A 24,416-nucleotide genomic window follows, 5' to 3' on the forward strand; every position below is an offset into this window, starting at 1 on the left:
TAATCTTTATCTTTTGTTTTGTCATAGATCCAAACAAATTTTCCAAGTAAAATAATAATCTACTTTTTTATTCCCAACTATATATGTGTATATATTTTTCTCTTTTCAAATCCTATTTTTCATGGTATTTACTTTGTTTTTTCAACTTTCATTTTAGATTCAGGGGGTACATGTGCAGGTTTGTTACCTGGGTTTAGTGTGTGATGCTGAGGTTTGAGTTATGGATGATCCCGTCACCCAGGTACTGAGCATAGCACCCAGTAGTTAGCTTTCTAAACCTTATCTCGCCTGACTCCTTCCCCATCTAGAAGTCCCCGGTTTCAACTGTGGACATCTTTATATCCATGAATACATGGCATTTTGTTTGTTGTCTTTGTTTATACATTAGACAAATCTTTACCCATACATTTTCTAGTTGTTTGAGTTTCATTTTCTACAGCTTTAATCAATTTTATTTGTATATGTAAAAACAGTATATAAAATTTATTCCTAATGTGTTATTAAATTTTCAGAATATTTTAAGTAATTTTTTCTCAATCACTGAATCACAGTGGCAACTTTGCTGCTTGTATTTTCAAAGAGTTCTGCTAAAATCATGGCAGGGAACTACACCTTCCTTTCCATTGCCATGTTATGTCCAACATGAACCAATCTGTTGATGAGAAAACACCTCTCTCTCTCTTGCCCATCTCTCTTATATTTTCATCAGTTTATGACACTAGAAAGCTTCAGTAATTTCATGAAGTAGTATTTAATATATTAATACATAGATTTTAGTTTGAAATAGACCATAGTTCCATTAAGGCTGCCTAGCCCTGTTTCTAATTAACACACATAAAATGCCCACATGTGTAGAATAATTAAATAGTACTGTTTATGTTAAAAGAATATTTAAATATTCTACCTCTTTCTTATAAATTTCTTAATATGAGGAATTTTTAAAATTCACTTTTATGAAAGAAGAAATAAAATATGTAGTAAAACTTCATTAACAACCCATAATGAGTTTGTGTGTGTTTCTATTTCTTCACAAAACCCAAACATTCTCTTAGTTCATTTTCTATAAAGAAAGTACATTTATTCCTTACAATTATGAAGGCTGAGAAGTCCAAGGGCAGGGGTCCACATGCAGCGAGGGCCCTCATGCCAGCCCGGACTCCCTGCAGAGCCTCAGGTGGCCCAGTGGGGACTCCCTGCAGAGCCTCAGGTGGCCCAGGACATTACATGATGAGGGAGCTGAGCAGCCTCATGTGCTAGCCCAGATCTCTTCTTCTTCTTATAAAGTTAATCCCACTTCCATGATAATCCATTAATCCATGAATTATTAGAGCAGAGGGCCTCACAAACAAATCACCTCTTAAAGGCCCCACATCTGAATATTGCTTCATAAAAAAATTTTTAGAGCATCATTTTGGTTTTAATCCACAAATTTTTCAAAATTTCTGTGGGTACATGTTAGGTGTATATATTTATGGAATACATGAGATGTTTTGATACAGGCATGCAGTGTGAAATAAGCCCTTCAAGGAGGATGCAGTATTTATCTTAGGCATTTATCCTTTGCATTACAAGCAATCCAATTACCTTCTTTAAGCTATTTTAAAATGTACAATTAAGTTATTACTATAGTCATCCTTTCATGCTATCAAATAGTACTTCTTATTCATTCTTGCTATATTTTTGTACCCAATAACCATTCCCACCTTCCCTCAATCCCCCAGTACCCTTCCCAGCCTCTAGTAGCCATCTTCTGTTCTCTATGTCCATGAGTCCAATTGATTTGATGCTTAGAGCCCACAAATAAATGAGAACATGTGATGTCTGTCTTTCTGTTCCTGGCTTATTTCACTTAGCATCAGGATCTCCAGTCCCATCTGTGTTGTTGCAAATGACTGGATCTCATTCCTTTTTATGGCTGAATACTACTCCACTACTCCATTGCGTGCAAGTGCCACATTTTCTTTGTGCATTCATCGGTTGATAGGCACTTTGGTAGCTTCCAAATCTTGGCTATTGTGAACAGTGCTGCAACAAACATGGGAGTGCAGATATTTCATCAATGTACTGATTTCCTTTTTTCTTTTTTTTGAGACGGAGTCTTGCTCTTGTCTGTTACCCAGGCTGGAGTGCAGTGGCACCATCTCGGCTCACTGCCACCTCTGCCTCCTGGGTTCAAGCGATTGTCCTACCTCAGCATCCCAAGTAGCTCCCACCACCACGCCAAGCTAATTTTTGTATTTTTAATAGAGATGGGTTTTCGCCATGTTGGGCAGGTTGGTCTCAAACTCCTGATCTTGTGATCCACCCACCTTGGCCTCCGAAACTGCTGGGATTACAGGCATGAATCACCATGCCCGGCCCTGATTTCCTTTCTTTGGGGTGTATACCCAGCAGTGAGATTGCTGGATCATACGATAGCTCAATTTCTAGCTTCTTGAGGAACCTCCAAACTGTTCTCCATAGTGGTTGTACTGATTTACAACCCCACAGTGTACAAGGGTTCCCTTTTCCCCACATCCTCATCAGCATTTGTTATTACCTGTCTTTTGGATGTAAGCCATTTTAACTGGGGTGAGAGGATATCTCACTGTAGTTTTGATTTGCATTTCTCCGATGATCGTTGGTGGTGAATATCTTTTCATATACCTGTTTGCTCTTTGTATGTCCTCTTCTAAGATATATCTATTCAAATCTTTTGCCCATCTTTTGATCGGATTATTAGATTTTTTCCTATAGTTTTTTGAGCTCCTTATTTTTATTAATCCCTTGTCAGAGGGGTAGTGTGCAAACATTTCCTCCCATTCTGTGCACTGTCTCTTTATTGATTGTATCCTTTGCTGTGCAGAAGCTTGCAGAAGCAAATCCTCTCTTCTATTTTGAAATAAACTATAGTCACCTTATTGTGCAGTAGAATCACCAGAACGATTTCCTCCTATTTTATTCTTTATGCTATAATGCTTTACAGGAGATTTCTCATTCAAGCCTCTTGAAATCTAAATATAGTAGACATGGTTATTGTCTCAACCAAATCCTCTAGGGTCTGCCCCAGCCCACCTCTCCAGACAGTTTGACTTTATCTCATTTTCTGCATGCACATGGGAACTCCTTCTGTTTGCTGACCATATCAACATTTTTAAAGAATCCTAGCAAATGTCACTTATCCTTCCCAGATTAATTCTCCCATCAATATTACATCTATGTTTTTCTTTATATTTTCACAAAAACAATACCTCCTCATAAAAGTCATCTCAATCCACCTCTAATACATTTCTATTCTAATATTCTGTTTCTTATTCTGTTGAATGCGACATCATGTTTAAACTTTTTTTCCACATATTTACTTTGAAGGGAGACTTCTTTAAATAATGTATTTTATATTCATTTACTCGCTCTGCCTGCTGATACCTTTTAATCAAATTGAATTTACTTATTTTGTATATTATTGTGGTTAAATATATAGTTTGACTTACACTTATTTCAATATGTTTTTGTTATTCTACATTCATTTAGCCCATGTCCTTGGACTTTCTTTTTTAAATTTTTTTTTATATTTGAATGTTGAATTTGTATTCCCTTCACAGTATTATTCTTTCATTGGTTTAGAAAATGTCCATTTCACTTGTTTGGCATGATGACACAAATACTACAATAACATGTATTCAAATTTATATAGACATAGATTCACCACACACACACAATCTTTTCCCTAAATGGAAACACATTTTATTTTACTCTTATTTTCTATGATTTTCTCACTTCTTTTAACTTTATTCCTTTAGAATTTTAGTCCCAGATTTTAAAGACACATTGCATATCAAACTTTAAATGAAACGTTATTTAGGTGTGACCAATAGTATTAATTTTTTTGCAAAATACAATTTCTTGTCAATCAAATTCTCATCAACCAATATATTTCTTCAGGATAGTCTCACATAATTATTTTAGAGAAGTTATGTATGTAGTAATCTTTCTTAAGCTTTGTATGCCCCAGTTTTCACTGGCATTACTTTCTCAGTGCCACATTACATGCACACAGAATTATTAATATTCTTCTTTCTAGAATCCAGTGTATCTGATAAGATATTCCGTGCAAATCTAGTTTGTTTATTGGTAGATTTTTTTGATTCTTCACCAAAAGCATAATTTTTATGTTCATTAATGTTACCACAATATAAATAGTTAGGAATTTTTAATTTTTTGTACTTACTGACCCAGGCTAATACGTTGATTACTTTTGTGAATCTGAGGACAAGTATCTCCCCTGACCTCAGGAAAATGGTTTCTATCATTTTGTCCTATTAGCACTCTTCATTTGCTGCTCCCTGAAGTGTCTTCTGTGTCTTCTGAAGTGTCTCATCTGTGCCGCCGTGTACTGGAGCAGGCCTGCATTGGCTCACCAGGGATGAGTGGGTACCCTTTCCCAACTCTGGGGCCAGTGACTCACATTGAAAATTTTGATTTAGTCAAGGTTGGAGTATTCACACTATGGAAATCAGCAAACACTACGAATCCTACAGATTGTTTTGTTTTTTTGAGGAAAATGGTTTACCAGCACACCACTGCCTCTCTTAACATTTTTTTCATACACACAAACACATACACCTATATGTGCACATACACACAACCAATATTCAGGGTTCATGGACTGACTTTGTTCCATTTGCTAAACTATTTTTCAGTTGTAGCCATGTGAGTTAAATAATGTCACCTAGTTTGTTCTGGTAATCGTTTCACAATTTCTACATATGTTAAAACATTACATTGTATACCTTAATATCCTATTTTCATTTCTTAGTCATATCTTAATAAAACTGGAAAAAATCATACTTGTTTTCCTTTTCCCACTACTTTGAAAATTTTAGAAAATTCTGTCCTTATGTTATTTAGAATAATGCCTCAATATTTAGGCTGCAGTCAGCTGTGATTGTTCCACTGCCTGGGTGATAGAGCAGAACTTTCTCTCAAAAGAAGAGGAGGAGGAGGAGGAGACGGACAATGAAGAGGAGGAGACGGAGAATGAAGAGGAGGAGAAGAAGAATTACTAAATATCGAAGAATAATTTTTTTTTTTGCTCTCAAAAGTGGAAATCCTTCATATTAGTATCTCGTGTGTAAAAGGATATCTGTTCGCCTTATCTCATTGTTTCCTGAGATTCCCTGTGACATATGGGGCTTAGCTGTGGGTTCTCCTCAGAGCATTGTGGAGACTTCCTTGTCCTTCCTCAGACTGAACAGCTTTGCCTTACCCTGTTGGAAAGGCTACAGCGACTGAGGATTTTTTCTTCACACATATTAGGAATGAGAGGTCATCTTGTTCAGCTCCTCTACTAATCATCCCAAACAAACCTATTTATAAATCCTCTATTGGTGTCTATGGATTTCAAGGGGTAAAATGCTTCTGCCTCTTTTTACAGAGAGTGCCTTCCATGTTTCTTCTCTGAGCTCTGGTCCTAGATGGTTTTTGTTTTCCATGGATTCATTAATATTCATGTTTTGTAAAAGAAATCATTTTGTTTTTTATTTCTTCAAAAGTAAACCTTTTTTATTTCATGGTGTTTGGAGTGAAATATACATATTTCAGCATTCTCATTGTATAGTTTTTAAATAATTGCAATATTGAATGGTCATTTCATTAGGCAAGACAGTTTTTTTCTTGGGGTATCCATTGAAAACCTGTTCTACAGATCAATAATGTGTGAAAATTGACTGATGTGTTCTTTTAGATTTACCAATTGTATTTACAAAATACCTTACAAATACATAATTATAAACATATTCACAAACGGAAAAGTATGCTCAATGCAAATTGTATTTACAAAATACCTTATAAATACATAAACATATTCACAAACGTGAAAAGTATGCTCAATGCAGTTATTTAAAAAAGAATACTCATGTTATTCAATTGTAGGGAAGATTTTTAATAAATGGTGAATATTTTTACAGATCATTCTGAAGAGAAATGCTCACCATAATATAGCGTGTGAAATTATATGTGTATGATGATTACAAAAAAATAGAAACACATCCATATCATAGAAAAACTCAATTCAAGAAAGTAGTAACAGGATTTTTTTTAATGTGTTCCCATTTTCATCTGCAGTTAAGTAATTATTTTAGCTTTTGCTTTCTGTATGTTTATTAATCATATCATCTATTTTCTCGTTTCCTTTTTGGTACAAGTAACTGTTTATTGCTGAGATTAGCATCTTTATATTATTCTATATTTTTATTCTGAATTATGTTTGAATTTACTGGGTACAGTAATAATTTGATTTTACTTTCAATGAGATTTGTATTCCATATTACCTTAAATGAATGTCTTTGAAAATATTTCACAATTCATATGCAGTTTTTTCTACATATTGTGTTCATATCATTGCTTTACAGTTGTCTTTTTCACTTGGAGCTATTTCTTTCCTTTAAATACCACATCTTTTGCCCTGGGGCCATATTCCATGTAAATTGATTGAGACTGACACAGGTACATTCTTCCCTATGCCGTGTTGCTCGGGTTATCAGGAATAATGCATTTGTACATGTGAGGCTTCCTGCAGAACTTCTTCTCTACTTGCATATTGTAAATAAAAGCATGTGCTCCTCAGCGTGTTCTGCTCAGTTCCCAACTCCCCCTTCCATTACTGAAAGAGAAAAATCACATAAGAATATCCTAGCAGACAAATTTAACTAGGCTTATTTCCCTCTTGTTTTTGTTAAATTGGATATTCAGCACTTTGTTTGTTAAAGTATATTGAAGGGGTGCCAGTTGGACATGGTATTTGTGAAGAGGCAGCCTCAGTCATTAGTGAATTCTCCTGATGCCTTTTTGTTCTTGTGTGTGCAGCCATTTTGCCTTCAGTCCAGGCTTTGGTAGAGGCAAGTCCAAACGTTATACTTATTTGTAGACAGGTTACAGTATTCTCACACAAGGATGAATTATAGATGAGCACTAGTTTTATTTTGTTATAAATCTGAATGCTGGAAGGCTGAGGCAGAGGGATCACTTCAGCCCAGGAGGTCGAGGCTGCAGTGAGCCATGATTGAGCCACTGCACTCCAGCCTGGGCAACAGAGCAAGACCCTGTCCAAAAAAGAGAAGTCTAAATCACTTGAAAATTCCACTTCCACCCCAGATTCTGCCTGCATTTTACTCTTCATTTGCATTGATGTTTTCTTTTTTTCTTATGTGTATCATAATGAGAATATGAAGTAAAATTACAACCACAGATTAAGTCACTTTTTTCTGTAATTGTACAGTTCTCTTAAAATTCTTGAGGTTGACAAATTGAAGTTCAGTTTCTCTGGGAAAAAAGAGAGAGGTCAAGACAGACGACAAAGATATGCAGAGAATTAAATCAGAAAATGGTCAAATATAAGAATACAGTTATTAGGATGCTTCTAAATATTTCTTTTTTTACTGCTTTGGAAACCAAACTTATAACTATGATCATTAACAGAAGACTATGTGTGGGATCCATGTTTCAAATTTTAAAATATTAAATTACATAAGTAACTTTTTTCAGAGGTTAAGGCCAGAAATAATTATTTTATGAATTTCCTATAAACATGCTAAAACACTTTCATTTTAGTATATGGCACTTTCACTCAACTTTTAAACACTTGAATAAAAAAGAGAATTAATATATGAATCGACCTCCTTAATGCAAGTTTACTTATCTGATTCCTTTAATACAATATGATAGTCATTATTTGCATCCCACGATTCTGTGGAACCAAGGTGTCCCAATTCTGAATAATATTTGTGTCTCTCATGTTGTAAGTAAGCCTATGAGAGTGGGATGGTTCCATTCTCTGGCTAAAAGTGACATATTCAGGTAAAATATTTTTTCAGTCTGTTATATACATTGCTTTGCCTAGTCATACATATTCACACACACGTAGATGCACAAAAACTATATATACAATAAATGTGAAATGTAGAAATGGTAGTGTATATCAAGTGCTATGGAAACATATGTTATGAAACAGTTAATTCTGCACAAGGATGAGAAGGATGGTGTTTCAGGACAGCTAGTGAGTGCAGGTGACATTTCAGCTGAGCTTTGAAGCATTAGAAGTTTATCAGATGGGCCGGCACATTAGAAAGAAATCATGGATACATGAAACTTGATGGCAGGTGGAGAAAGGACAAACATCTTTTTCCAGATAGAACATAGGGTCTTGGGATTGACAAGAGGAATGTCTGGGGAAGATGAACCCTCATGCTACCTTGACGTGCTTCTCTTCTTCAGAATTCCAGTGTTTCCTAGTCCCTGTGGTTTTGTGATTGACGAGAGGAATGTCTGGGGAGGATAAACCCTCACGCTGCCTTGGCGTGCTTCCCTTCTTTAGAATTCCCGTGTTTCCTAGTCCCTGTGGCTTTGACAGCAGCATTTCCCAGTATCAGGGTCCTCAAGGCCCCCTCCACATCTTTGTTTCTCAGAGTGTAGATAATGGGGTTTAAAAGTGGGGTGACTATGGTATAGAAAAGAAACTTTCCCTAGTTTTTGGATCTACTATTGGCTGGTTGAAGGTTCATGAATATGATGGTCCCATAGAAAATGATGACCACAACCAGGTGAGAGGAACAGGTCCCAAAGGCCTTTTGGTGGCCCACAGCTGATCTTATCCTTAACACAGCTTGGGTGATAAAGCCATAGGAGACTAAGATGAGTAACACCAGGACAATTAGAAAGACTACACTGGCCACAAAGAGTTCTGCCTCATTCAAAGTCATATCCACACAGGACAGTTTGATGAGCACTGGCACCTCACAGAAAATATGATTCAGTGTGCGATGACCACAGAGGGGCAGCTGCACAGTGAGGGAGCACTGAATTAGGGAGGTGATGAGGCCGCTGAGACATGCTCCACTGGCCAGAGACTCACAGAGCCTGGGGTGCATAATGGCTGTGTACTGCAGTGGCCGGCAGACAGCAGCATAGAGATCATAAGCCATGGCAGCCAAGAGAATACACTCAGATGAGCTCAACCCCATGGCCACATAGAGCTGGGCCACACAGCTACCCTAGCTCATGGTTTTGTCTTTCTTACTCATGGTAACCAGCAACTGTGGGGCGACACTGGTGTAAAGCAGATGTCTACACATGAGAGGTTGCTGAGGAAGAAGTACACTGGAGTGTGGAGTCTGGAGTCCATACAACATACTAGTATGATGGCAGTGTTCCCCAGAAGGCTCAAGATGTAGAAGTACAAAATGATGGCAAAAAGAAACCTCTCTAGCTGAGGCTGATCTGAAAATCCCAGGAGAAGAAATCTTTTTTCAGAGCCGTTGTTGGTTTCCTCCATTTTCCTGCAGCTTCAGGACACTTCAGCTTCAAATACTAAGTGATAAATATCTGGGAGAGAGAAAGTGATGAGGTCAAGACTGGTAATCCACAATCATTTACAGTATGATTACCTTCCTTATATATCTCCTAAAACATGTGAAGACCTATAGAACTTTCCTCAACATAAATCCATGGGTGGGAAATGCCACTTCCATTTTTATTGCATAAAGTTTTACTCAAACAACAAAAGTATTGTATTAACATTTGTTTTACTTGATATTTGCATTTATTCACTCTTTGCTTATTCTTGTACTTTGCCCATTTTTACACTGATATATTTACATGTTCAAATGATGTATTTATGCAGTAAAGCAACTAACCCAATGTCCCTTTGATGCAAATATTTTGTTGTATTTATACATATATTTATTTTTGGTGATGGAGTCTCCCTGTCACCTGGACTAGAGTGCAGTGGCGTGATCTCTGCTCCCTTCAACCTCTCCTTCCTGGGTTCAAGTAATTCTCTTGCCTCAGCCTCAAGAGTAGCTGAGACTACAGGCGTGTGCCACTACGCCCAGCTAAGTTTTGTACTTTTTTTTTTTTTTTTTTGAGATGGAATCTCGCTCTGTCTCCCAGGGTGGAGTGCAGTGGCGCAATCTCTGCTCACTGCAAACTCCACCTCCCGCGTTCTGCTTTAGCCTCCGAAGTAGCTGGGATTACAGGCACAGGCCCCACGCCCAGCTAATTTTTGTATCTTTTTTTTTTTTTTTTTTTTTTTTTTTTAGTAGAGATGGGGTTTCACCATGTTGGCCAGGCTGGTCTTCAACTCCTGACCTCAGGTGACCTACGTGCCTCGGCCTCCCAAAGTGCTGGGATTACAGGCATGAGCCACCATGCTTGGCCTAAATTTTTGTAATTTTAGTAGAGATGGTGTTTCACCATGTTGGCTAGGGTGCTCTTGAACAACTGACCTCAAGTGATCCACCTGACTCAGCCTCCCAAAGTGCTGGGGTTACAAGCCTGAGTCATTGTGCCTGAACTCTATACAAATCTTGACTAATATTCACAAGCTACTATCAAAGTGATATTGTCAAATGCCAAGTCAAAATAAAATGGAGAATTTGTAAAACGAAATGTGCGTACATGTTACTCTATATGTATAATTACATAGAAAGCCAAAGCAAAATTAATTTTTCTTTAATTATACTTTAAGTTCTAGGGTACATGGAACGTGCAGGTTTGTTACACAGGTAGACACGTGCCGTGGTCGTTTCCTGCAGCCATCAAATTGTCATCTACGTTAGGTATTTCTCCTAATGCTATCCCTCCTTCCTAGCCCCCCAACCCACCAACAGGCCCTGGTATGTGATGTTCCCCTCCCTGTGTCCATGTGTTCTTATTGTTCAATTCCCATTTATGAATGAGAACATGCAGTGTTTACTTTTCTGTTCTTGTGTTAGTTTGCTGAAAATGGTTTCCACCTTCATCCATGTCCCTGCAAAGGACATGAATTCATCATTTTCTATGGCTGCATAGTATTCCATGGTGTATATGTGCCACACTTTCTTTATCCAGTCTATCGTTGATAGGCATTTAGGTTGGTTCCAAGTCTTTGCTGTTGTGAATAGTGCCATGATAAACATATGTGTCCATGTGTCTTTATAGAATGATTTATAACCCTTTGAATATATATGCCACACTGCCCAAAGTTATAGATTCAATGCTATCCCCATCAAGCTACCTTAACTTTCTTCACAGAATTAGAAAAAACTAAATTTCATGTGGAACCAAAAAAGAGCCTGTATAGCCAAGACAATCCTAAGCAAAAAGGACAAAGCTAGAGGCATCACACTATCTGACTTCAAACTATACTACAAGGCTACAGTAACCAAAACAGCATGGTACTGATACCAAAACAGAGATATAGACCAGTGGAAAAGAACAGAGGCCTCAGAAATAATACCACACATCTACAACCATCTGAATCTGATCTTTGACAAACCTGACAAAAACAACAATGGGAAAAAAATTCCCTGTTTAATAAATGATGTTGGGAAAACTGGCTAGCCATATGCAGAAAACTGAAACTGGACTCCTTCCTTACATCTTATACAAAAATTAACTCAAGATAGATTAAATACTTCAATGTTAGATCTAAAACTATAAAAACCCTAGAAGAAAACCTAGGCAATATCATTCAGGACATAGACATGGGTAAAGACTTCATAATTAAAACACCAAAAGCAATGGCAACAAAAGCCAAAATTGACAAATGGGATCTAATTAAACTAAAGAGCTTCTGTGCAGCAAAAGAAACTATCGAAGTGAACAGGTAACCTATAGAATGGGACAAAATGTTTGCAATCTATCTGTCTGACAAAGGTCTAATATCCAGAATCTACAAAGAACTTAAATTTACAAGAAAAAAACAACCCCATCAAAAATTGGGTGAAAGATACGAACAGACACTTCTCAAAAGAAGACATTCATGCAGCTAACAAACATGAAAAAAGACACATCATCACTGGTCACCATCAGAGAAATGCAAATGAAAACCACAATGAGATACCATCTCACACCAGTTAGAACGGCAATCATTGAAAAGTCAGGAAACAACAGATGCTGGAGAGGATGTGGAGAAATAGGAACACTTTTGCAAAATTAGTTTTTAAAAGTAAGTGAAAAAGACTACTAAGAAAAATTACACATAGCTGTGTGTGAGCACAAAGTGCTTCCCTACCTTCTGATCACAAAAGAAGATGCCACATCAGGTGTTTTAGTTGTAACTTCAGTAGCAGGAGAGAAAGAGAAACTGAACAAATATTAAGCTAGTAGGTAACTTACACTCTAATTATGACTTTTTGTAACTTTCCAATATATGTTTATATGTACGTGTGTGTATGTGTGTACATGATATAATTAGGAGGCAATTAGGAGATTGCCTTATCTCTGTAACTACATATAGATTTCTCTGAGGTCAGAAGTGGTGTAATTTAAGGCTTTTCTTAGGAAAATGTAGAAACAAAAGCTTTACAAACATCCGCTGTGATCAGGAATCATGTAAAACAATCTTTATTTGAGCTAGATTATTTAGGGGAAAGACAAAAAAAATTCATTTGATCCTCAAAGCACTTTGTTCATTCCCTATGTCACTACTGTTGCTAATAAAGTTAAGAATAGACAACAGTTACAATGCACAGGCTAAATAATGGATGCACCAGCTAAGTAATCATGTACTCAGAAAATAGTATGATTTTAGCTAATTTCCTATCAACTGTATGCAGTTACACGCATATGCATGTGTGTGTGTTTGCTGGTGTCTCTCCTTGCCTCTCCCACTACCTCTTTATCTTAGCACACACCGTTTTCTGCCTGGACCTCTGTGAGAGACTTCTAACCGATAACCCCTTGCAACCTTTGCCTTACTCAAACCATTATTCACAGGCAAACGGAACAAAACTCATCAAATATAAAAAGTAAGCTTTTGGTGCTGGTATGTATCTTTAGCTATACTATTCATCTTAATCTTTCTACTTTTATTCTTAAAATGTATACTAAGCTTTCAAGACAATGAATAATAAAAGAATGTACAAGTGATTACTTCAGTGAAATCGGGGAAAGAAAACCCGCCAACTACAGATTACATGTAAGGCAGAAAAAGACACATCAGAATTGGTGCAGAAAACCAAGATCTGGACCAGGAGACCCTGCAGGGAAGAAAAACGGGATTCAAAGTTACTGGTGGTGGCACTGCTCAAAAATATCAGGAAACATCTTTTCCTAGATGAGGAATGTCGTCACATCAGCGTGAACTGCTGTGCACAATTATGACAGACAAAGAGGCAGGAAGCAATCAAAAGAGCAAATGGAAAGACAGACCACATGGGGAGGAGGTGGTGGAGCTAACAGGGCAGCCTAATCTACACTGATCACCCTGCCAGGCCCGCCCACGGTGAGGGGGGTGGACACAGAAGAGGACACGGAGAAGACGGCAGGAATGAGTCTGACAAGGCCTGAGAAACCTGCCAAAGATCCCCAGTGCCTGTAAACTAATGGAATTCACCCAGTAATAACTCAAAAAGCAAATTAAATCTTAAAAATAAGATATGGAAATTCGGTTTCCCTCCAACAATACTACACAAAAATAAAAATAAGTAGCTAACTACTTAGCAGAAGAAATAAATCCACCCAAAAATTATTGCCATGAAGCAGAACTAACTCATGATACAATATCATACTTAATTTACAAAGAAAAAATCCTTGATAAGCAATTTTAGCAATGAGAGGTCATGAGGCGGAGATGCTAGAGACCAGAGACTTGATAACTAATCAACATAATTGGTCAGACAACACAAATACGTGAAATGAAAATGTGCTTGACCCAGGAAAGAATTTGAAGAAAATGATGAAAAATAAGCCAAATGATTGCTTCATAGTTTGTATAGCAATAAAATAATAAAGTTGATAAATAGTGAAGCATGAAGCATATTTAAAGATATAGTAATAAACACTAAAATATATTGATAAATTTGGATGATAAATGAAGAAGGAGAAGAGAGAGAAAGCTGTTTTATTCTTATGTATGCTAGGGAATCAATAGATGTGTAGATAGAAAGATGACTCAGTAGTCTTTATAAAAATATTTCTATATAAAAGTATTGGCATAAAGGTAATAGAAAAAATATAAACATATTATTGAATGGAAAAAATTAGTGGACCACTTAATGAAACACTTAAAATATATATATATGTATATATAAATGTAACATAAAACGTAAGAAAATTCAATTAAACTTAATGGACATATCAATAAACGTGAATAGACTTAGCATGCTTACTAAAGGAAAAAGATGACGGTTCCCTCTGCCTTGAGTCTTTTCCCCAGATACACTAGAACCCATTATTTCAGTCCTTTTAGGTCTCTTCTGTGCTATTCGATTATCAGAGAAGATTTCAAGGACCAATGAATAAAAAAGACTGATCTGTCCCTTATCCTGTCTTATTTTTCTTCATAAAATTAACAATCTTGAACATATTTTTTACAATTATTTCTCTTTTCCACAATATAGTGTCATATTAATAAGATGAGACATTTTGCTCATTTTTATCACTGGTGTCTGCTGAAAGCCTAACACAGTGGTAGCCCCAAAGTAGATGCTCAAAAGTAAATATGTTCTGAACGAGTATAATATTTAGTCATTTTCTGGAAGGAGAGGGCTGGGTCAAACAGAGTGCTAAGGACTCAGAATCCTTACTGCTAGAATGACAATGAAATGACAGTATCATGTTAGTGGCACATTTAAAATGAAAAATATCAATATTGAAAATATTTGTAAGGTTTATTTGAAAAAAGATAAAATTATAACACATTTACCTATAATTCAGAAATTTAAATTTCTAGATAATTTCTAAGATTAAGGCTTTTTAATTTCTTAAACTTTTAGATAACCATTTTAAAGAATATATATTGTATGTATCTCTGTTATTAAAAAGTAATTGAAAGTAATTACTTATATTAAACCATTATAGCTATAAATATGGTGTAAACTGTAATGGTTATTCTGCCCTTTCTTCTCTTGCTACCTCCTGCCATCCTAAGAGAAGTTGCCTTAAGCAGAATTGTCTCATCCCGATCCCCAAAATCACTCTCTCTATCCACTCACACATTATCTTTCCCAAGCTTGAGGAAAAAATAACAGAGTGAGAGATGAAGATTATGTTTTATTATTGCGACTCTTGGTGTTTGCAAAATTCCGAAATACTGATATGGCTAAATAAAATTCTATGCAACTTCTTTTGAATGCATGAATGTATATGTAAGTTTTATTTTGTTTACATTGTTTTGGTAACTAGAGTTTTATTTCCCTTGGTGACTGCATTTTCTATTGTCTTTCAGATGAGTATGTTTTTCATTTTGATTAAAATATAATTTCCCAAAATAAACATTTTTGACTTATACCTATTTTAGGTTTTTTATGATGTCAAGTCCATGGCATTTGTTCAGGGCAAGACTTTAATGACTGAACTTCACGATTATCTTTCTACTTGCCAAACACTTCATTTAATCTTTCCCATTATTCCCATTATCATCCCATCAAGGATGCTATATCCTTGAGTTTGATATTCTTTATCTGGAATTCAATGCAAAGCTCTGCTAAGTGGTAATGATGATCCAAGAGTGGATGTTAGAATTCTAGGATGCCATAGATCTTTCTCTTTCCATAAATCTTAAAGTCTGTAGGTTTATGAAAGACAGTTTTGTCACAGCCAGTTAGATTCATGGGTTAGCATTGTAGTGTGAGGAGGTGAATATAATGAATGAACTCAGCAATGAACAGGTTTTCTGATGCCAGAAGAAGTTCTCCCTGCCTGTTCTATAGGTCTTGTGCCATATATCACGTATTTCTTCTCTTGATCTACTGTACAATGGGTATAAAGTTTCAGTTACATAGGATGAATAAGTCCTAGAGATTGGCTGTGCAGCGTCGTGCCTGTAGTTCACAATACTGAATCGTGCACTTAAAAAGTTTGTTAAGAGGGTAAATTTCATGTTAAGTGCTCTCACCACAATAAATAAATAAAATTTATCGTGAACCAGGCACTGAATTAAGCTCAGGATATATTATGATGAACAATTTTAGACATGACAAAAGATCTCAATAAAACTTAAAATGTTTTGCTACAATAATCACCTGAAAAAAAAGTCAGTCTTCTCTATGGCATAATGTGAATGGACACAAATGAGTGGTTTTAACATTATGTTTCCTTCCCTGGTTTTTAAAGAAACATTTATAATAAGTAAAATATATCAACAAGAACAAAATCATGAGTTTCTAGGATCAGTGTTTGCCAAAGACTGCTCTCTAAAATAAAGGGATCATCTCAGTCCAACCTACTTGACATCATCCTACCTTGTCAGACAAGCTGGTCAAGATTTGGAAAAGGCAACTACACTTCAATCCTTTGAAAATCTACATAATCATAAGCACAGACTTATCAGGATTGGTAATGGGTCGAGTTTAGGGACACGTTAAAATTACAGTGTAATTTTTGGCTGTAGTTAATCAGCAAGTTTACATCCATATATTCATCCAAGTTGCTCTTCTTTAAAAAAAATAAGAAATATGTTGACATTTCTACCTGCAAGATTTGTGATTCATGCTTTAAATTATTACAATTTTCATATAACACGTTTTAGAATACCTGATATTGTGGGTGATCTCAATTTCTTCCTGGGTGATTTTCCTGGTTTAATATTTGTGTGATTCCAATGATAAATCTCAGATAATATAAATAGCAAAAAATTAAAATACTGAGAAAATAATATACAGCTTATTAGGGGAGAAAGAGGAAGAGATGCTCCCTCAGTGACACACAGAAGGTGGGATGCCTGGTCTGCTTTTTCTATATTTTTGCATATTTGGGGTTCAGAAAACTGAAACCCATAAAAGTCACCATATGCTACATACACTGAACCTAAAGTAATAAGTAGTTCTGGAAGAGAATAGAGGAGAAGAGGGACTCCCTACAGGGATAAATGGTCTAGACTTAAGGCATGGTTTATCTATGTTTTCAACACCCAAGGGACGATACTCCCAGCTGACCAATTAAACTTTGAGAGTTTCAGTGGAGATTTAAGGTCCTGGGATTACTTCTGGAAAAAAACTAAAAAGCTTACCATGCAATTGACCCAATACTCATAACCAAAATCTAATGGACCGAAAATATACAATTTACAAACTTGTGCTTATTTTAAATGTTAATTAAAAATATGTTTATTACATCCACAGATTTTTTTAGTTGGAAAATTTAAAATTAAATTTGATTAATGAAAAAAATAAAAGGAAAAATAACATTTGGAAGCAAAATGAAGAATAAATTTCAGAAGAAAGAAAACGTTCAAGGAAATGATCTTTTGAACGTATTGAATTCAGTTTGCTAGGGCTGAGAATCTTTACATCCATGATCATAAAAAATTGGCCTGTAATTTTCTTTTCTTATAGTGTCCTTGTCTGACATTGGTGTTAGGGTAATGCATCAAAAAATGCGTTTGAAAGTGTACCCTTTTTAATTGTTTGGAAAAGTTTGAGAGTAGCATCAATCTGTCTTTAGATATTTGGTAGCAATCACCAGTAAAAACATCAAGTCCTGAACTTTTTTTTTTTTGAGTGTTTCAGCATATATTTTTTTATTTTATTATTATACTTTAGGTTTTAGGGTACATGTGTATCCATGTGCCATGTTGGTTTGCTGCACCCATTAACTCATCATTTAGCATTAGGTATATCTCCTAATGCTGTCGCTCCCCCACCCCACAACAGTTCCCGGAGTGTGATGTTCCACTTCCTGTGTCCATGAGTTCTCATTGTTCAATTCCCACCTATGAGTAAGAACATGCGGTGTTTGGTTTTTTGTCCTTGCGATAGTTTACGGAGAATGATATTTTCCAGTTTCATCCATGTCCCTACAAAGGACATGAACTCATCCTTTTTTCTGGCTGCATAGTATTCCATGGTGTATATGTGCCACATTTTCTTAATCCAGTCTATCGTTGTTGGACATTTGGGTTGGTTCCAAGTGTTTGCTATTGTGAATAGTGCCACAATAAACATACACGTGCATGTGTCTTTATAGCAGCATGATTTATAGTCCTTTGGGTATATACCCAGTAATGGGATGGCTGGGTCAAATTGTATTTCTAGTTCTAGATCCCTGAGGAATCGCCACACTGACTTCCACAATGGTTGAACTAGTAGAGCCCTCAGAAATAATGCCACATATCTACAACTATCTGATCTTTGACAAACCTGACAAAAACAAGCAATGGGGAAAGGATTCCCTATTTCATAAATGGTGCTGGGAAAACTGGCTAGCCATATGTAGAAAGCTGAAACTGGATCCCTTCCTTACACCTTATACAAAAATTAATTCAAGATGGATTAAAGACTTACATGTTAGACCTAAAACCATAAAAAACCTAGAAGAAAACCTAGGCAATACCATTCAGGACATACGCGTGGGCAAGGACTTCATGTCTAAAACACCAAAAGCAATGGCAACAAAAGCCAAAATTGACAAATGGGATCTAATTAAACTAAAGAGCTTCTGCACAGCAAAAGAAACTACCATCAGAGTGAACAGGCAACCTACAGAATGGGAGAAAATTTTTGCAACCTACTCATCTGACAAAGGGCTAATATCCAGAATCTACAATGAACTCAAACAAATTTACAAGAAAAAAACAACCCCATCAAAAAGTGGGCGAAGGACATGAACAGACACTTCTCAAAAGAAGACATTTATGCAGCCAAAAAACACATGAAAAAATGCTCATCATTACTGGCCATCAGAGAAATGCAAATCAAAACCACAATGAGATACCATCTCACACCAGTTAGAATGGCCATCATTAAAAAGTCAGGAAACAACAGGTGCTGGAGAGGATGTGGAGAAATAGGAACACTTTTACACTGTTGGTGGGACTGTAAACAAGTCCTGAACTTTTAAGGAAAGTATTTTATTATTAGTGATTCAATGTCTGTACTAGTTATTCATTTGTTCAGGTTTATTCTTTCTTCAGTACATATGTCTAATAATTTATCCATCTCTTCTATGTTACCCAATTTATTGACATAATTGCTCATGGTAATCTCTTATGACCCTTTGGATTTTGGTGGTATTGACTGTAATTTCTCCTGTTTTACTTACAGTTTTGAGTCATCTCTATTAGTTTTCTTTGTCTACCTAAATGTTTGCCAATTTTCCCCACGTTTTTACAGAACCAACTCTTCGTGTTACTGATCTTTTCTTTTGTCTTTGTCTCTGTTTAATTCTGCTCTAACCTTTATAACTTTCTTCTTTCTTCTAACTTTTGGCTTTTTTCTTCTTTTCTAATTCCTAGAGTGCCAAGTTAGGTTGCTTATTTGGGATCATTTCTCTCTCTCTCTCGGTAGCTATCAGAACTACTTTTGCTGCACCCCATAATTTAGTATATGTCCATTTTTCTCTCAAGATATTTTAAAATTTTCTTTATTTTTGGGTCCATTTGTTGTTTATGAATGTTGATAGTGGAGTGTTATAATCCCCTACTATTATCATATTGCTATTTCTTTTTTCTGTTCTGCTCATGTTTGCTCCATCCATGTTGGTGTTCCAATGTTTCCTGGGCCTCTATTGAGGTACCCTAATAACACTTTGCACATCAATTCATCTCATTTCTCACAAAAGCAAACAGAACAAAACTGTTCAAACATACATCAGGGAGTCCTAGTTGCTGATACAAACTTTTAGATAGTCTTCCAATCTTTTTATCCTACTTTAATTCTCCAACTATATAATAAACATCCAAGAAAGCACAAATGATTTCTTCACTGAAATCAGGAGACAAAGGCAATCCATCAACTATAAATTACATGTAAGGAAGGGGAAGAAAGTCACCGACACTCATCGGAATTGGTACAGAAACTCCATACTGGAAGCAGGAAGTCCTGCAGGGAAGAGACCCAGTCAAGGTCACTGGTGGTGGTAATAATAAAAAATACCAGGAAATGTTATTCCCCAAGAAGGAGAGGGGCCTCTCATAAGTGTAAACTGCTATACCCAAGCCTGATGAACACGGAGCCAGGTAGCAATCCGAGGATTATTGAAGAGAAAGATGCAGAGAGTATACCCGGGAAAGAAGTGGTGGAGATAACAGGACAATCTTGCCTAAACTAAGGTGGTCACCATCCCAGGCATAACCAGGAGTAGGGAGGTGGTAGAAATGAACATGGAGAAGACAGCAGGAACGCATACAACAGAGCTGTAGGGCTTGAGAAACAAGAATATCCCCCAATGCCTGCAGCCCCATGCAATCCACCTGGTAACAACTGGAAAGGCAAATCAAATTCTTAAAAATGAAATTAGAAAATGCAACGTCTTTCCAAAAATACTATAGAAAAGAAATGAATAACCAACTTCTTAGTAGAATAAATCCACCCCAAAATTATTTCCTTAAGTCAGAGCTAAATACTGATATAAACTTCAAATACTCTACAACCCCAAATCCTTAATAAAGCAGTTTTATAAATGAGAAAACATTTTAAGACAGAAATATGACTATTCAGAGAACTGATGACCCACTAAGAGACGACGATCGGCCAACAGAGGATGTGAAATGGGAATCACCCGAGTCAGGAGAGAACTTAGGGAGAGTGATGGGGAAGAAGCTGAATGGCTGCTCCGTGGCTTGTGAGTGATTGTACAATAATAAAGATGACAGAGAAAATATGGAAACACGTGTAAAGAAATACTAATAAGCACTAGGGTAAACATATTGGCTACAATTGAATGATAAAGGAGAATAGACAGATATTTCAGAAGATATTCTGTTCTTGCTTACGCTAGGAAACTAGTAGATACTGTGTAAAGAGAGGGAAATTAGGGATATTTTAGTCTTACAAAATGTTTTATGTATAGGTATTTGTACATAATGTACAAATTTTATTAAATATAAAATATTAAATACCACACAATGAAATAATTTTGAAATAAAGGCAAAGAGTAGATTTTGTCTTCTTACTGCAAGGAATTATAAGTATGTGAGGTGATGCATATGTTAATTACCTCAATTTGCCCATTCCACACAATAGACATATTTCAAAATATCACATTGTACATGATAAATTTTATTTGTTCATCACAAATAAAAATTTAAAATGGAAATCAAAATAAAGTTAATAAAGTGTGAGGCAATACAATTAAACTAATGGGGCATATCAATAAACACAATTCATTTAATACACTTAATAAAGAAAAAAGATGATTCTCTCCGCCTGGTGGTCTGTTTTCTGATACATTGTGACTCATTTCTCCAACTGATTTAGGTCTCTTCTCTGCTGTCTTGATTATCAGAGAAGACATCTCTGAGCAGTGAATAGAAAACAGTAATTATCTCCTACATACCCTGTTTTACTCTTCTTTATAATGTTTATCATTCCTGATACATTTTTGCGATTATTATCTCTTCTCTACCATAGAATGTAAGATCCAAGAGATAAAACATTTTACCATTTTTATCACTAGGGTCTTGCCAATGCCTAATATAGCACCTATTCCAAAACAGATGCTCAAAAATAAATGTTTCTTGAGTCAATGCATTTATTCATTTTTGAGGAGAGATTTGCTTAAACAAGAGGGTTAAAAACTCAGAATAGAATGACAACCAAATGAGAGCATAGTCAGTATTAATATAGAAAATATTTATAAGACCTACTTGAAAAAAGATATAGCTGTAACACCTTTTCCATGATTGTTCAGAAATTTATATTTCTGGGTACATTAACTTCTTAGGCAACTAGAGCTTACTCCTTTAATTCTTTAAGCTTAATACATTTTAAAGTATGGAGTACAATATGCTAAGTGAACTAAGTCAGGCACAGAAAGAAAAGTGTAGCATGAGCTCATTTGTATGTAAAATAAATGGAAATTGAGTAAGATCAATAGGGAGTTGAAGGGCAGTTACCAGAGTCAGGGAAGTAGAGAAATTGGGATAATGTAGGTAAAAGAAGACAAAGTTACAGTTATGTAAGGTAAAGATATTTAGAGATCTAATGTACAACAGAAGGACTGTAGTTTTATTATACATTGCAAATTTGCTAAGACAGTAACTAGATTATATGTGTTTTTATCACAAAAAAGTAAACTGCAGACAGTGGATATGTTAAATTGCTAGCATGTAGTAATTATTTCAATATAGATATCTATATCAAAATATGCTGTATATCTTGAATTTATACAAGAAAAAATACTCAATTTAATGACCAATTTGGACTTATTTATTTTAATGTTTATTTAAAATATTTCATTCTGTCTGTGGCCTGGTATTTGGGAGAAAAGGGAGATAAAATACTTCAATTAATCATGTCAACACAACTTTTGATGAGAAATTGAAAACTGAAATTGTTCAAATTGTTCCAGTTCTCAAGAGGAATGCTTCCAGATTTTACTTGTTTAGTATGATAGTGGCTGTGGGTTTGGCATAGATGGCTCTTATTTTTTTGAGATAAGTTCATTTGATGCCCAGTACATTGAGGGTTTTTAACAAGAAAGGATGCTGAATTTTATGAAAAATCGTTTTTCCATCTATTGAGATGATCATATGGTTTTTGTATTTAATCGTGTTTATGTGGTGAATCACGTTTACTGATTTGCACTTGTTGAACCAACCTTGCATCCCAGAAATAAAGCCTACTTGATTGTGGTGAATTCAGTTTTTGATGTGCTGCTGGATTTGGTTTGCTGGTATTTCGTTGAGGATTTTGTGTCTATGTTCATCAGGAATGTTGGCCCGAAGTTTACTTTTTTTGTCATATTTGTGCCTGATTTTGGTATCAGAATGATGCTGGCTTCACAGAATGACTTAGAGAGTAGTCTCTTCTCCTCAATTTTTAAAATAATTTCAGAAGATTTTGTACCAGCTCTTATTTACATGTCTGGTAGAAGTTGTTAATCCATCTGGTCCAGGGCTTGTTTTTGTTGGTAGGTTTTTTTTAATCACTGACTTAATTTCAGAACCCATTATTGGTCTGTTCAGGATTTCCATTTCTTCCTGGCTTAATCTCAGGAGGTTAAATAATCTTGGGAGGAGAAATAGATTCTTTGTTTCGAGGAATTTATCTATTTCTTCTAGCTTTTCTAGTTTGTCTGCAGAGAGGTGTTCATAATAGTCCCTGAGGGTTCTTTGTATTTCTATGTGGTTGGTTGTAATTTCAACTTTGTCATTCCTGAATTTATTAAGCATATGAAAATAATAAACTATAAAGGAATAAAGAAAATAGATTTAGAGAAAGTGTTCAAAGAAATTAAAAAGCATATTGAATCAGAATTTTATACTTTAAGTTGTTTTATCTGTGAATAAAACATATTTTATCCAAGTACATAAAATGACTCTAGAAGTTCTTTTAAAGTCAGAATAAGTATATATTTATGAAAGTATTTATGTATCTATTAATGTCATTATTTCTTGGAATAATGTAAACAATCAATCATAGAGTCTTCTTTGAAAAGGGAGTGAACAACTATGAAGTTTTGGAGCCAGGGATTGCTATAGATTAAAGTCATCTAAATGAGGACCTTCGATTTACACATGAGGAACTCGACCTTCACAGAAGCTTCACAAATTACAAAAACTCATGGCAAACAGAGCAGCACCAGTGCCTACACTTCAACTCAGATATCGAAATTCACATGTCTAGATACAGGGCCAAAGAGATACAAAGCTAAATAGCAAAAAAGCATAAAGAACAGTGCACAAATGAGTGGTATAATTATGACAGAAAATATTTGAAGGAATGATTGAGTTTAACTGAGAAGACACGCATGGCTTTGTTAAATGAAACAGATCAGTGGGAAGGATTGCCTTATTTATTGATATTATCCAAAATATATCTTCAGCTTATCTTTATAAATGTTCATTAACAAAAATGAATGCTTTAATTTCACTGTTCTAGTTAAATAATATTACATAACTATCTTTGGGCATGGTTATAAAATGATGCATTATATTATTAGTAAATTGTTAAATTTAGTAAATGATCAATATTAAATATCATTCCAGCAGTACTTTCCAAATGTAAGTGTATTCATTGAAGTTTTTGAGCATTCACCATCTGCCAAGTTAAGAGGAAATGGTCAAAACACAAAACAAACTCTGCTTTCATAGAATTTACCATCAGATATATATACCTGTATCAAAATGTCACATGTACCTTAAAATTATATATAATTATGTTCTTATAATCATTAAAATTTAAATTTACAAAAGAAATGTGCTACACACACAATGGACAACTATTCATTTATAAAATATAGAATTTTATTATTTGTGGCAACACAGATGAACCTGGAAAATATTCTGTTAAGTTGCATAAGCCAAGCAGAGATCTCATAGAGGTACAGAGTAAAAGAGTGGTTACCAGAAGCTGGGGAGAGTAGGCATGAGAAGGAGATTGGAAGACATTGCTAGGAGGACAGAAAATTAGTTTGATGGAAGAATAGGTTCTGGAGTTCCATTTCACAGCAGGATGAGTATAGTTAACAATATTATATTTTACCTTTCTAAATTAACTGGAAAAGAAGATTTGGGATAT

General features: G+C 35.4%; 1 protein-coding gene across 1 annotated transcript; it reads right to left on the reverse strand.

Annotated features, from left to right (window-relative positions):
• Window positions 1–8,318: 8,318 nt before the first annotated feature.
• On the reverse strand, window positions 8,319–9,307 carry OR2G6 (olfactory receptor family 2 subfamily G member 6). The gene is given in 2 exon segments (XM_063613598.1): window positions 8,319–9,088; window positions 9,091–9,307. Coding segments are annotated over 2 exon segments (987 nt in total).
• Between the last annotated feature and the right edge of the window lie 15,109 nt (window positions 9,308–24,416).

The sequence above is a fragment of the Symphalangus syndactylus genome, chromosome 19 (assembly GCF_028878055.3).
Source record: "Symphalangus syndactylus isolate Jambi chromosome 19, NHGRI_mSymSyn1-v2.1_pri, whole genome shotgun sequence".
NCBI classification, from domain to species: Eukaryota; Metazoa; Chordata; class Mammalia; order Primates; family Hylobatidae; genus Symphalangus; species Symphalangus syndactylus.